We start from the raw sequence: 14585 nt of genomic DNA, 5'->3' as shown, positions 1-14585 counted from the left end.
GCAGACTCATTTGCTTCTTGTCTAATCATTGTCTAATTTTTCTAATTCATAGCTCTTCCTTCTGTCTGCCAAATTTATTTCCATACACCATTACATAAAAATAATGCATTCTGTTTTATACAGTTTGTATGGTGAAAATAGTGATATGTTTATTCATAGGGTTTTTTTTTTGCAAATACTTGTTTTAAATAAAATTATAGTAAGACAGAAAAATATAAAACAAGCACAGAGAACTGTGGATGTACTTTTTAAAAGAGGGAAATGAAGTCTTTATATCTGTATTATTGTTAAAGTTTTAAATAAAGCTTAAAGGCGCCCAGAGTCATTTTAAATTTAGAGTTGGGCGGCATTTACATTTTATAAATAAATTTCTGTATTATTAAAGTTTTAAATAAAATTTAAATCCATCCAGAGTCCACTTTAAATTTCAAGATGGGCACCATAACATTTTATAAATTGCTGGGTGGCATACTGAGAATTACAGCTTCCTTAGGAACTATTGCTCTCCTATAGCAATATGTCTGAATCACGACTTGGTTTATATGAAAGTTGGAACATTTGGCGCTGAATCTTTTCCTGAAAAAAAAATGGCATTGGAACATTGTGAGCCTTGTGACTCATCGTTGAACTTCATATTGCCAGGATTGTTGCTATGTTTGATCATCTCTTATCACTTCTTTTCTGCGCTTTTTGATTTTCAGTTCCTTGGCTTGGTTTTGGGTGACTCTTGATTGTTTGCCCTGGTCTACAGTTTTATCAGGTCCTCATATTATGCCCTTACTGTTCTTTGAGCAGATCATGAGACATCTTATGAGACCTTTGTATCTTCTTCAGATGATCCTGAGATCACCACAGGGGCACTCTTTAAGCTAGTCGATGTTCTGCTAGTTATAAATTTCCATGTGGACTTTAGACACATAGCAGGATATATTAAAATGAGGCTGAGGATATGCTATAAACACAGCAATAAAGGTTAATAAACAATATGTTTCTTTGGAGAAAAACTAGCTAGTTGGACAAATAGCCTGATAAGAATAACATCCAAATTTTAGTCATGTTTCAGGGTGCTAGGAACAACCCTACATTTCCTATTTAGAAGATTACATTGGCTTTACTGGTGATTATTATTTGATTACAGAGGGCAGCACAGAGTAACTATTCCATCCATGGAAATGGCTGCTAATTTTCTCTGTACGGCAAATATATAGGTCATTTCTCAAACTGCATATGATAGAAGTAAAAGAAAGGTCTTCAAAATTTAATATTAAAAGAGAAATTTAAAATTGAATTTGCTGCAGTGGAAATTTACTGAGTGGAGAAGCTATGATGAGAAACAGGAAAGGTTGAATAAAGAAAGGATGTAAAAGAAATATGTAGGCAAAAATAGCTGGATTTTAAGAGTGGGGAAGGAAGAAGACAACATCTGTAATAGAAGATAACTATTTTTCTAAGAAGTCATAAAAAAGGGGGCCAGAACTCAGGCAACTGAGCATGCACAATTAATTGATTAATATTAACTGACACATCTTGCATAAATTATCTCCTAATTTTAATATACATGTGATGTATGATTTAATATATTGGCAGGAAATATGTAGGAGGTGGTTGGAAAGAGTGTAACCTCATAGTACCTCAGCCAATGGGGAAAGAGGAGGGATGTGGTGGTCGGGAGAAGGGATGTATAAAGAAGGAAATATTTTGGTTTAAAACTTTGGAGAGAAGCAAGCTTTGATAGCTTCTCTCCCTGCTTATGCAATAAACAAAACAAAAGGCCTTCACTGTGTCTTGGCTGGTTATTGGTTAGGCAAGCTTGCCTCTGGTCATGAAGGAAAGTAGCCAGGAGCACATGACACATACAATATCAATATATATATACAGCATCCCAAAGCCACTGGACTGCATGCTATCCCCAGCCTCTCTCTGTGCTTCTTATCACTACACGAACATAGCTTTGAAATTCTGCAGGGAAATGGCTGATTTTGGGCAGCATTTTAAACTTTTATTTAAAGGTGAAGGGCAGCCTTCAGTTTATTTACTTCAGAATCTTGCTGTACAGAGGCTTCCGCAGAATGAAAGACTAGTGAAAAAACTCCCAAAGAAGTGTTATGCCCCAGCAGACATACCAAATGGGCACAGAATGTACTGTGACACCACAATGCTCTTTTCCCTATGTTTTCCTCATGTAAAAACCTCCTTCTCCTCTTGCCACAGAGTTAGCAGCTTGATCTATTCGGGTTCCTACTCAAGTCTCCTCCAAATCAAACTTGATCCCTGGTGATTTCATGCAGACGTCCCCATTTGGGGGGGAATATTTTTGGAAACAATTCAAAAGTGGCTTGTTGCTCAGAGAGGTTGTTTTAACTTTCCAGTTTAGCTTCAACCTAGTATTTTCTGGAGATCTCTCACTGAAGTACCAAGCAGGCTCCTCTCTCAGGCCAGAAGCTTGCTGCCATTTACTAACATTAAAGTTGTGCACATATTCATTAAAGTTGTACACCGTCTGAAAATGATTCAGAAACACAGGCAGGCAGGAAAGCTGCAGTTGCTTTAAGAAGGAATCCCCTTCATAGCGTAAGTTAAGTCTGAAAATTGGCAGCATAAAGAGCAGCAGAGGGGTGCTGTTCTGGAGGATCTAAAGCTCCTGCTCCCCATCATTTTCAAAGCATGCATAGCCTAGTGCTCATTATTCGGTGTTCTTTTCCCTTTGACTTACTGGTTTGAGCACTCGCAGAATCTCCTTCAGGACAGCCTGGATGCTGCTTATAGAGCAAAGCACCAGCGTGCCAATTACCATGTCCACAGAGCCGTCCGGTACTGAAGAGATGTTCTTGGCGGAGCCGACCAAAAAATCCTCGAACTGCCATTGCGTGTTCTGAGAATAAAAGGATTAACCCAGCACTATCAGAATACCAAAAAGACACTTCCAGTTGGGATCTCGTGGTGATGCATATGCTTGAAGATGGGGCTCTGTCTCTTGCATCTTATTTCGCCCCAATGGAAGACCCTGGAAAGGGTTGAAAGTCGCCCCACAGAGGCGGCAAGCAAGGAGGGGATGCTCGTCGATTGTGTGTGTGTGTGGGGTGTGTGTGTGTGTGGCAGCCCAGTCGTTTGAACTGAGGAAATCCTCCAAACACATTTGTGTAGCCAGCCCTAAGCTGCGGACTATGGAAGTCAACGAGCACTACCAAGCAATTCTACAGCAACGTGGAGGAAACTGGGTGAGACCTGATCCTTTCTTTATGATTTTGAGACTTCTTCCTGAAAACAGCTGGGAAGTCAGTGAGCAAAGCCTGGATTAGGAGGTCCCTTTACCTGCTGTGTGGAAAAAGCAGCAGTCCTCCCAGACTCTCTTGAGTCTGAAAAGTGACCGGCAGTTGAAGGAGGTGCCCGTACCTGCTGTGTTGGGGGTGGCAGGTCCTCCTAGACCCTTTTTTGGTCCGCAAAGTGACAGGCGGTGTGTTCTCTGGTTAGAGGTGCCTGTACTCTGTGAGGGAACCAGAGTCCTCCAAGATGTCTTTTTTTTAATCCGAGAACTGACAGGCGGAGCGGCAGAGTTTGGCTGCAAAGGGAGACCTGGCTAAGCCAATTGGACCCCACATCAGAAAGGGAACATGAGAAGCTGTAGCTTGAGGGTCATGACAGGAACCCTCCTAGGAGATTTTTGGCGAGTGCCCATCCTAGCCGGTATGAAGAGAAAATGAGCAAGGGAGATATGTGAGGAATGGGCTTTGCTCAGGGACAAAGCTGGGAAACCAATTTGGCTAAATAAAGGTACTTAAAAGAGAAGAATATATCTTCTCTGTCCCTCTCTTTCTATGCAAACATGTGATATGTTTAAAAGTTGTTTCTTCCCTAATTTGAGTTAATTGAGATTTGGGAATGACCAGTGTGTGAAAACTGAGAGTTTGTTTTCCTCTCCTTTTCTCTTTTCTTTGTCTTTGTGTGTCTAAGTCTTTGTATATGAACTAAATGTAATTGTTAAATGTCTCTAATCCAAAGGTAAAAGAATTTTAAATTCTGTTAGAAATAATTTTAAAATAAGCAAAGCAAATTCCCTTACCCTACTTTGCCTGGCCAGCAAAACAGGGTGAGGAGAACTGTGTTCTTTTTTCTTTCTTTTCTCCTCTCACTCTCTTTCTCTCTGTGTGCTTTTAAGAAGCAGCCCAAAGTTATCAGGAGGGAATGTTTTAAGTTCATCTACAGGAAAAGTTTCACTCTTGCATTTACTGTACTATATGTCATTGAATGGATTTCATCTGTCTATTTGACATCTGTAAAGTTAACATTAATATCTGTTCAAAACTCTGCCTGCCAGCTATTCATCCTCCATTCTACTTCTCCATTTTTTATCCTCTGTTCTCCATTCCTCATGTCTGACCAGCAATGTTTCTTCCCGGAGAGTCACCCAGAAAGGGGGGAGGGACCTCATATCTTTCAGTCCTGTACAGATGATTCAGCAACCTTTGGAAACAGAGCACACTGAGCCAGAGGCTGCTTTCAGAGAAGACCGCCTATTCCTTTGAGCCATGGAATTGAGTTTGAATCCATCCATCCACTAGAAAGTCATCTGCAAGCAGAGTGGAACAGATCTTCCCAAATGTCTGTGGAAAGCTACAGAGAGAGGAAGGAGTCCTGGAGCCATTGGCGCTCAACTGAAACCTCAGAAGACAACTAGGAAAACTATGGGGGGGAGGGCGGAAACCCATTGTAAGGCTTTCATTCTTGCCTCATTTACTTTGTAATTAGTCAGTCAAATGGATTCATGGAGAGATGGCATTTGGGAATAGTTGGCACAGCAAGTATTGAACAACTTGGATTTCTGTCTGGTGGGAGGGAAAATTTGTTCAGGATGTTTGTATTACCTGTTCTTGTAGAAGTAGCTACATGCGCACACACACATCATTCAGAATCACACTGTGGCTATCCCCTTCACCTACCCTCAGTAAAGCTCCCCAGGCTGGTTCTTGCTCTCTGGCACTAAGGCCTTTGCATGCATACTGTTATGTCCTGGGCTTTGATTGACAGACCAGGTGTAGGAAGCTGCACTGAGACCCAGGCAGACCACGTGGCCTGCCTGGGCCAGAGAGGCTGTCTCCGAGTTACTGAGCATGCATTTGAGCGGGAAGATACGTTGTATTCATTGGCTGACAACGCTCCAGGGTGAATGTATAAAAAGGGGCGGAGCTATTTTGTGGAGAGTTCTGTTTAAGCAAGAATAAAGAAGTACCTGTTTGTTACTCTGCCTTGTTCAGTGCCTACCAACGCGCAAAACAGAGCATGGGCAATGAAGGTGGGATTGTGCTGCCAAAGATTCAAAGGCTGACTCACCATGGAAGGCCTGCAAGTGCTTAGAAGTACGGCGTTCCAACTTCCTTCCTCTTTGCCTGCCAGTACAAAGACGCTGGAGGAGAGTACGGCTAGGACCGCCCTGGAATCCCTTCGGAAGCCTGCACAGCATGAGGCGTTCAAAGAGGTCGCCAAAATTCACCATCGCGAAGATCGGTTGTCTTTCCGAATTCGATGTCATGCATCCTGAATGCTGAAGCTCCTATGTTCCCAGGGTAGAAAATTATTTTAGAGCCAACCAAGTTCGAGAGGACTGACTGAAAGCTGCGACGTTGCTGTGTATTTAGGGTCAAGAGACTTTTGAAATCGCTGAAAACTTGGTTGCTCCAGCACACTTGGAGTCCATTGCTTACACGAGCGTAAGAAAATGCTCAAAGAATATTTTGAGCTGAAGCTGTCGGTCATCGTTTGGCGACATGCTTTTGAACAGCGGGACCAGCATCCAGGAGAGTCTGCCGCAAACTTCATTGCTGCTCTGCATCAAGCTGTAAGGCTGTGCGAATTTAAGGACTTGGAAGAATGGCTACAAGATTGGCTAGTTTGCAGTCTGAGGAGCCAAGAACTTCAGCAAAAGATTTTTGCTAAGGAAACTGTCTCCTTCCAAGATGTGCTAACAGCCAAGGAAGCAGCAGGCGGAGCTGTTAAGGCTTTGCGGTTCTCTAAGAACCCTCCTTGCTTGGACACAGTCCATCAGCATTGGGGAGGATCCTTGCAAGATCACGGAAGGGCGGCAGCCCTTCTGTTTGATCTGAGGCAGCTCTCTAGGACCTAGTTGCACCAGCCGAAAGTCCCAATAACAGCTAAGCATATGAAGCAGGAGTGGAGGTTTTGGGTGAATCCTTTTTTACCTCTCTTTTTCCCTAATTACCCTAATTACCTTCCTGTGAAAGCCTTTTGAAATTTGTTTCCCCGCTGTCAATTCAGCGGTGTTTGCATACGTGGGATTTTACAGCTTGGAAAGAAAACGAAAGAACTACTAACTTCAACAACTAAATAATTGGATTTTTGTTTTGTGGATACCTTGGGGGCCCAAACTTTTTATTATAGAGACTTAGCATCTTTTTTAACTTCTTCAACTACTAACTTTGCAAAATATCAGCTTTTCTGTGTTTTACCTGAATAAGAGGCTATTCAGCATTTGGGAAAAGATTTTGTGGTAAACTTTGGGGGACATCTTGTGGCAAACTTTGGCATAGCAACTGGAATTCCTTTTTTCAATTGTGCTTGTTGACTACTTTGATTTGTCCTTTATACTATAAAAAAAGATAAGATGTAGAAACATCTGTGGTGACAATAATTCCTACAAATTGTGGAGGTGGACAATAGCTGAGTCTTACTAAACATAGCCTCCACTAAAGAACTATCTTTAATCACCATGGAAATTGATGAACCCTATCCACAACTTAATTACAAACTTATCCTTGGAAAAATCCGTGAAGCAACAGAGCTAATCATCTCAGGAGTGAAAGCCAAAGACATTTTTACAAAACTACAAATTGAACCTCAGACTCAAACTAATCAACCTATAACCCAAAAAATAACAGAAGATGAACAATTTAACATTAAAGAAGACTTCATACAACATGCACAAGTGGCTGAGAACTTTGATGTAACTCTTAAAGCAGAGAACATAGACATTTTAGATAACCAAACACCCCCACCACCAGATAATAATAACAATAACAATAACAATAATAGTAAAGTTGGAAGGGACCTTGGAGATCATCTAGTCCAACCCCCTGCTCAGGCAGGAAACCCTACACCATTTCGGACAAATGGCTGTCCAGCATTTACTGCTTCTGGAGGCAGGTTGTTCTACTGATAAATTGTTCTTACTGTCAGGAAGTTTCTCCGTAGTTCTAGGTTGCTTCTCTCCTTGATTAGTTTCCACCCATTGCTTCTTGTCCTGCCTTCAGGTGCTTTGGAAAATAGCTTGATTTCCTCTTCTTTATGGCAGCCCCTGAGATATTGGAATACTGCTATCATGTCCCCCCTCATCCTTCTCTTTGTTAAACTAGACATATCCAATTCTAGCAACCGTTCCTTATATGTTTTAGCCTCCAGTTCCCCGAATCATCTTTGTTGCTCTTCTCTGTACTCTTTCTAGAGTCTCAATATCTTTTTTACATCGTGGTGATGAAAACTGGATGCAGTATTCCAAGTGTGGCCTTACCAAGGCATTGAAGAGTGGTATTAACACTTCACGTGATCTTGATTCTATCCCTCTGTTAATGCAGCCTAGCACTCTGTTGGCCTTTTTGGCAGCTGGCAGCTGACTCTCTATTCTACTCAGATGAAATCACAAGAAGAAGAAGAGGACCAGACTACTGAACCGATTATAAATACCCTAAACCAAACATGGAGATTTGAATTATTAGGGCAACAACTTAACAATTACAAAGGGGCCAGTTCTTTTGAAAGACTGATAACTGGACATTCTCCCTTGATTCAAACAACAGGTGTAGAAAAGAAGGGAGATACATCCAAGATTTTAGAGTTACTGGTATGGAAACGTACTTGGCACAAAAGGAAAGCCAGAGTTAGATATAAAAATGGGATTTAGAAATCTACTTAACGGGTAAAGCAGCTTTTCAGAGATAATGTTTTTTAAAAATATTTAGCACTTAGATTTATAATGGGAGTTAAAACTAACTGTTAGACTATAACTTTGTTATATGGAAATAGATATGTGATAATGAAAGATATTTTGTTATTAAAGGAGGAGTTATTAGAATGAGAATCAGAATATATTTGTCTATAAAGAAGGTAAATTTTGAAATAACATGTGTATTTTAGTTATGTTTGTTGTTGTTGTTAATTGCGAAGTTGTGTCCGACCCATCGTGACCCTATGGACATTGTTCCTCCAGGTCTTCCTGTCCTCTACCATCTTCTGGAGTCCATTTAAGTTCACACCTACTGTTTCAGTGATTCTATCCAGCCACCTCATTCTCTGTCGTCCCGTTCTTCTATTGCCCTCAATCTTTCCCAGCATTAGGCCCTTCTCCAGTGAGTCCTTCCTTCTCATTAGGTGGCCAAAGTATTTGAGTTTCAACTTCAGGATCTGGCCTTCTAAAGAGCAGTTGGGGTTGATCTCTTCTAGGACTGACTGGTTCGAATGCCTTGCAGTCCAAGGGACTCGCAGGAGTCTTCTCCAGCACCATAGTTCAAAGGCCTCAATTCTTCGTCGCTCAGCCTTTCTTATGGTCCAAAAAAGGACCATACATTGCAACTGGGAAAATCATGGCCTTGACTATACGCTCTTTTGTTGGCAGGGTGATGTCTCTGTTTTTTAGTATGCTGTCTAGATTTGCCATAGCTTTCCTCCCCAGGAGCAAGCGTCTTTTAATTTCTTGGCTGCAGTCCCCATCTGCGGTGATCTTGGAGCCCAGGAAAATAAAATCTGACACTACCTCCATTTCTTCCCCATCTATTTGCCAGGAATTGAGAGGGCTGGATGCCATGATTTTGGTTTTCTTAATGTTGAGTTTCAAGTCAACTTTTGTACTCTCCTTCTTCACCTGCATCAAGAGGCTCTTTAGTTCCTCTTCACTTTCTGCCATTGGAGTGGTATCAGAAATATCTTGTAGATATTTCTCCCGACAATCTTAATTCCAACTTTTGATTCATCTAGCTCTGCCTTTCTCATGATGTGCTCTGCATATAAGTTAAATAGACAGGGCGACAGTATACAGCCTTGCCAGACTCCTTTCCCAATTTTGAATCAATCAGTGGTTCCATGTCCAGTTCTCACTGTTGCTTCTTGACCCGCATATAGGTTTTTCAAGAGACAAATAAGATGGTTTGGTACTCCCATCTCTTTAAGAACTTGCCACAATTTGCTGTGATCCACACAATCAAAGGCTTTCGCATAGTCAATGAAGCAGAAGTAGATGTTTTTCTGGAACTCCCTAGCTTTCTCCATGATCCAGCGTATGTTGGCAATTTGATCTCTAGTTCCTCTGCCTCTTCAAAATCCTGCCTGTACTTCTGGTAGTTCTCGATCAACATACTGCTGGAGTCTAGTTTGTAGGATTTTAAGCATAACTTTACTAGCATGTGAAATGAGTGCAATGCTGCGATAATTTGAACATTCTTTGGCATTGCCTTTCTTTGGAATTGGAATGTAAACTGACCTTTTCCAATCCTGTGGTCACTGTTGAGTTTTCCAAATTTGCTGGAAAATTGAGTGTAGCACTTTTATTGCGTCATCTTTTAAGATTTTGAATAGTTCAGCTGGAATATTGTCACCTCCACTAGCTTTGTTGTTGCTCAGATTTCCTAAGGCCCATTTCACTTCACATTCTAGGATGTCTGGCTTGAGGTCAGTGACCACCCCATCGTGGTTATCTGGGACGTTAAGCTCATTCTTGTATAGTTCTTCTGTGTGGTTTTGCCATCTCTTCTTAATCTCTTCTGCCTCTGTTAGGTCCCTGTCATTTTGGTCCTTTATCATGCCCATCTTTGCATGAAACATTCCCTTCATATCTCCAATTTTCTTGAAGAGATCTCTGGTCCTCCCTATTCTATTGTTTTCTTCTGTTTCTTTGCACTGTTCATTTAAGAAGGTATTCTCATCTCTTCTAGCTATTCTCTGGAATTCTGCATTCAATTGGGTGTATCTTTCTCTTTCTCTTTTGCCTTTCGCTTCCCTTCTTTCCTCACCTATTTGTAAAGCTTCCTCAGACAGCCATTTTGCTTTCTTACATTTCTTTTTCTTTGGGATGGTTTTAGTTGCTACCTCTTGTACAATGTTGTGAACCTCCATCCATAGTTCTTCAGGCACTCTGTCTGTCAGATCTAATTCCTTAAATCTATTTGTCACCTCTACTGTATATTCATCAGGAATATGATTTAGTTCATACCTGAGTGGTCTAGTGCTTTTCCCCACTTTCTACAATTTAAGCCTAAATTTTGCAACAAGAAGCTCATGATCTGAGCCACAGTCAGCTCCTGGTCTTGTTTTTACTGACTGTATAGAGCTTCTCCATCTTTGGCTGCAGAGCACATAGTCAATCTGATTTCTGTGTTGACTGTCTGGTGATGTCTATGTGCAGAGAGGTCTCTTGGGTTGTTGGAAAAGAATGTTTGTTACGACCATCGTATTCTCTTGACAAAATTCTATCAGCCTGTGCCTTGCTTCATTTTGTACTCTAAGGCCAAACTTGCCTGTTATTCCAGTTATCTTTTGGTTTCCTTCTTTAGCATTCCAATCCCCCATGATGATAAGGACATCATTTTTTGGTGTTAATTTTATAAGGTGCTGTAGGGCTTCATAGAACCGGTCAATTTTATCCTCTTCAGCACCAGTGGTTGGGGCATAGATTTGGACTACTGTGATATTGAATGGTTTACCTTGGATTCGAACTGAGATCATTCTGCCATTTTGGGGATTGTATCCCAGTATTGCTTTTCCTACTCTTTTATTGACTATGAAAACTACTCCATTTCTTCTGAGGGATTCTTGCCCGCAGTGGTATACCTGATGGTCATCTGAGTTAAATTCTTGTTCATTTTAGTTCGCTGATTCCTAAGATGTCGATGTTCAGTCTTGTCATCTCTTGTTTGACGTCTAGCTTGCCTTGATTCATGGATCTTATATTCCAGGTTCCTATGGAGAAAAGATCTTTACAGCATCGGACTTTCCTTTCACCACCAGATGCAACCACAGCTGAGCATCCTTTCGGCTTTGGCCCAGTCGCTTCATTCTTTCTGACGCTACTAGTACTAGCCCTCTGCTCTTCCCCAGTAGCATATTAGTGATAGCTTTTATATATTTTATAGCTCATAAATGGTACATAACAGTGGTGCTTATATTTAAACTATCAATTAAATACATGTTAAATTCTTTCTAGGTATGTGTGCATAAGTAGCAGATTAGAATACTAAGAAGACTAGGTTTATTATACTGAGTTATCACATAAATCAATTAGTTCCATTACTGAGAATTTTCTGGAAAATATATGTGTGCAAGGGAAAGAAAAAAACTTAAAACATAATCATCTGTCACCCTATTTCAATAAAATTTGAATTTTATACAAGATGGAAAGTTATCCATCCAGCAGTTCCCAAAATTAAGACAAACCGAAGGCTTACAATATTTGTTTTGTTAGATAAATATGAATATATCCATTTTTTGTAACTTGCAGCACACACATAGAATCCTGGAAATTTTGATCTGCCACAGCGAACACCAGAACTGGTGATTCCTATTAAATAATATTTACTGGCATCTGGGAAATAGCATGCCAGAGGACCACCACTATCTTCCTACAATGTGAAAAAGAAAGTTTCTTTTTCACATTGTATTAGCTATTGCTAATTGTTGTTAATTGCGAAGTCGTGTCCGACCCATCGCGACCCCATGGACAACATTCCTCCAGGTCTTCCTGTCCTCTACCATCTTCTGGAGTCCATTTAAGATCACACCTACTGCTTCAGTGACTCCATCCAGCCACCTCATTCTCTGTGGTCCCCTTCTATTGCCCTCAATCTTTCCCAGCATTAGGCCCTTCTCCAGTGAGTCCTTCCTTCTCATTAGGTGGCCAAAGTATTTAAGTTTCAACTTCAGGATCTGGCCTTCTAAAGAGCAGTCGGGGTTGATCTCTTCTAGGACTGACCGGTTTGAACGCCTTGCAGTCCAAGGGACTCGCAGGAGTCTTCTCCAGCACCATAGTTCAAAGGCCTCAATTCTTTGGTGCTCAGCCTTTCTTATGGTCCAACTTTCACAGCCGTACATTGCAACTGGAAAAACCATGGCCTTGACTATACACACTTTTGTTGGCAGGGTGATGTCTCTGCTTTTTAGTATGCTATCTAGATTTGCCATAACTTTCCTCCCCAGGAGCAAGCGTCTTTTAATTTCTTGGCTGCAGTCCCCATCTGCGGTGATCTTGGAGCCCAGGAAAATAAAATCTGTCACTACCTCCATTTCTTTCCCATCTCTTTGCCAGGAATTGAGAGGGCCGGATGCCATGATTTTGGTTTTCTTAATGTTGAGTTTCAAGCCAACTTTTGCACTCTCCTTCACCTGCATCAAGAGGCTCTGCCATTAGAGTGGTATCATCTGCATATCTTAGGTTGTTGATATTTCTCCCGGCAATCTTAATTCCAAATTTGATTCATCTAGCCCTGCCTTTCTCATGATGTGCTCTGCATATAAGTTAAATAGCCTTGCCGGACTCCTTTCCCAACTTTGAACCAATCAGTGGTTCCATGTCCAGTTCTCACTGTTGCTTCTTGACCCGCATATAGGTTTTTCAAGAGACAAATAAGATGGTCTGGTACTCCCATCTCTTTAAGAACTTGCCACAATTTGTTGTGCAGATCTCAGGTTACAATATCAAATATTTCTTCTCTTTTTCCCTTAACATTTACTGTCTCATATTCAGATTAGTACATTTCTAATTATATTAACTGAATAAGAACATCATTATTATATTTATCAATAAATTTTTAGCCTATACATACCTTAATTGCATTCAATCTTCATAAACAATCCATATCCTGTTATTGATTTTTACTCAATTTTTAATTTCTTATTAACATTCCAGTTTAACATTTGATATTTATAATTTTCAGATTTTGGGTAACCAAATTTTACCTTATCTCACTTCATAACAAACTATAATATCCAAAATACACATTTTATCTATTTGCATATAATCTTGTTCTATTTCCTAAGAGTTATCTATTTCCCACCATATCCCCTTTAATAAATCAAAACCATTATATATATTGCCTGAGTTAATCAATAAATCAAACATATTCATAATATTTAATTTTCTTTTCCCTTTTAAGTCTAATTTTTCAATATTATACCAATAAAATCCTTATTTTCAATAACCCTCTAATTGGCAATATAAAATCCCCCTTAATGAGTCAAAATCCCAGTTTTTTCAACCTTATTCTACCTTTCTTTCTTTGCCAACTAGGCTCCCATATCAGCGCCTTTAAATCATCAAATAGATCTCCCTCCATTCTTATATACATTATTTGAATTAAAGGAGACCATTTGATTGCCAGTTTTCTGGAAGGACTAGCCCATTTGTATTTGTTAAATTGTCTCCCTTTATTCCAGTTCTCCATGTTTGCTCTAATATATCTAATATATTAGATATAATATATACCCTCCGGTTCCTTCTTCTCGCCCTCTGGGCACAGACGCACTTGCAGTTCCTCGCCATAGCTGGGGCAGGACTTGCAAGGAACTCCATCCACTTCATCCTGCAAAGCGGTGCTCACCCGGCGCTCCTGCCCACTGCCCACCCACTTGTCAGCGGCACTCAAAGGCTGCCCATCTATACTCCGGAATTTGGGGGATGGAAAACAGAGGGGCAGTGCCATGTTTGCAGGCCTGGCAGCACCTGCTGAAAAGCCTCCTGCTTTCCCCCCCCCCGGCAGTTACCTCTTTTGGAGCCTTTCTGATGCTGATGGGTGTGCTGGCATAGGTCTGCCTGCTCCATCCTGCAAAGCACGGCTCAGCTTCCCATTCTCACACACACGTCTCTCCAAATCCTTCCCATTCTCTTCTGCCTCTTTCTCCAAAGTCTTTTCTTCTCTCCGTCTCCCACCCAAACTGCCTCCTTTTATATCCCTTACTGTCTCCGCCCCCCCTCCTCCTTTCTCTATCAGGTGAGCCAGAAGTGCCGATCCTGGGGCCTTTATCTCGCCCCAACCAGCCCTGCATCACCTGAGGACTCTCTCATGGCAAGTCCTGTGCTACGCTTTGGCTCGTTGCCTCCACGCTACCCTTGGCTGGGCTGGGCAGGGCCACGTACCACCTGCCATGTGCCAATGTACCACCAATGGAGGTAGGAGGCTTTTCAGCAGGTGCTACTTAGTCAACATCCTTAAATAAAAAAGGCCAGTTCTCAGTTTTCCTAGAACTTGAATTATCTGTAAATCATTAATGGATAAATTGTATTCCAGTTTCATTTTGTCTCTATATTTAATTATTGCTTTAGATCCCCAGGTAGTTATATAACAACAATTTGGATTACAGTATCAATTTTGTATGTAATTTCAAAGCGTTCTGATTTATTTTTTCTTTTTTGTATTATTTTACTTTTTCCAGGGTGGTGCATACTTTTTCATAGAACATGTAACAGCTGACAGATCAACCTGGACATACTTCTGGCAACAAGTCTGTAACATCTCTGCTGCTCTTTATGCTGTTGATTTTCAGACTTAACTTACGCTATGAAGGGGATTCCTTCTTAAAGCAACTGCAGCTTTCCC

General features: G+C 40.9%; 1 protein-coding gene across 1 annotated transcript in view; it reads left to right on the top strand.

Annotated features, from left to right (window-relative positions):
- LOC120311928 (methyltransferase-like protein 7A) overlaps positions 1–14585 on the top strand; it is a 28033-nt gene extending 13448 nt beyond the window's left edge. Inside the window, exon 2 of the mRNA XM_039352024.1 lies at positions 14422–14585. Within this exon, the coding sequence (XP_039207958.1) occupies positions 14422–14538 (117 nt within the window). The 3' untranslated portion in view covers positions 14539–14585. The remainder of the gene's footprint in view (positions 1–14421) is intronic.

This window comes from Crotalus tigris, unplaced genomic scaffold (assembly GCF_016545835.1).
Source record: "Crotalus tigris isolate CLP2741 ecotype Arizona unplaced genomic scaffold, ASM1654583v1 scf7180000018397.210595, whole genome shotgun sequence".
In the NCBI taxonomy this organism is placed as follows: domain Eukaryota; kingdom Metazoa; phylum Chordata; class Lepidosauria; order Squamata; family Viperidae; genus Crotalus; species Crotalus tigris.
The sequence above is the reverse complement of the archived record's forward strand: the minus strand, read 5'-3'. Positions and strand labels throughout refer to the sequence as shown.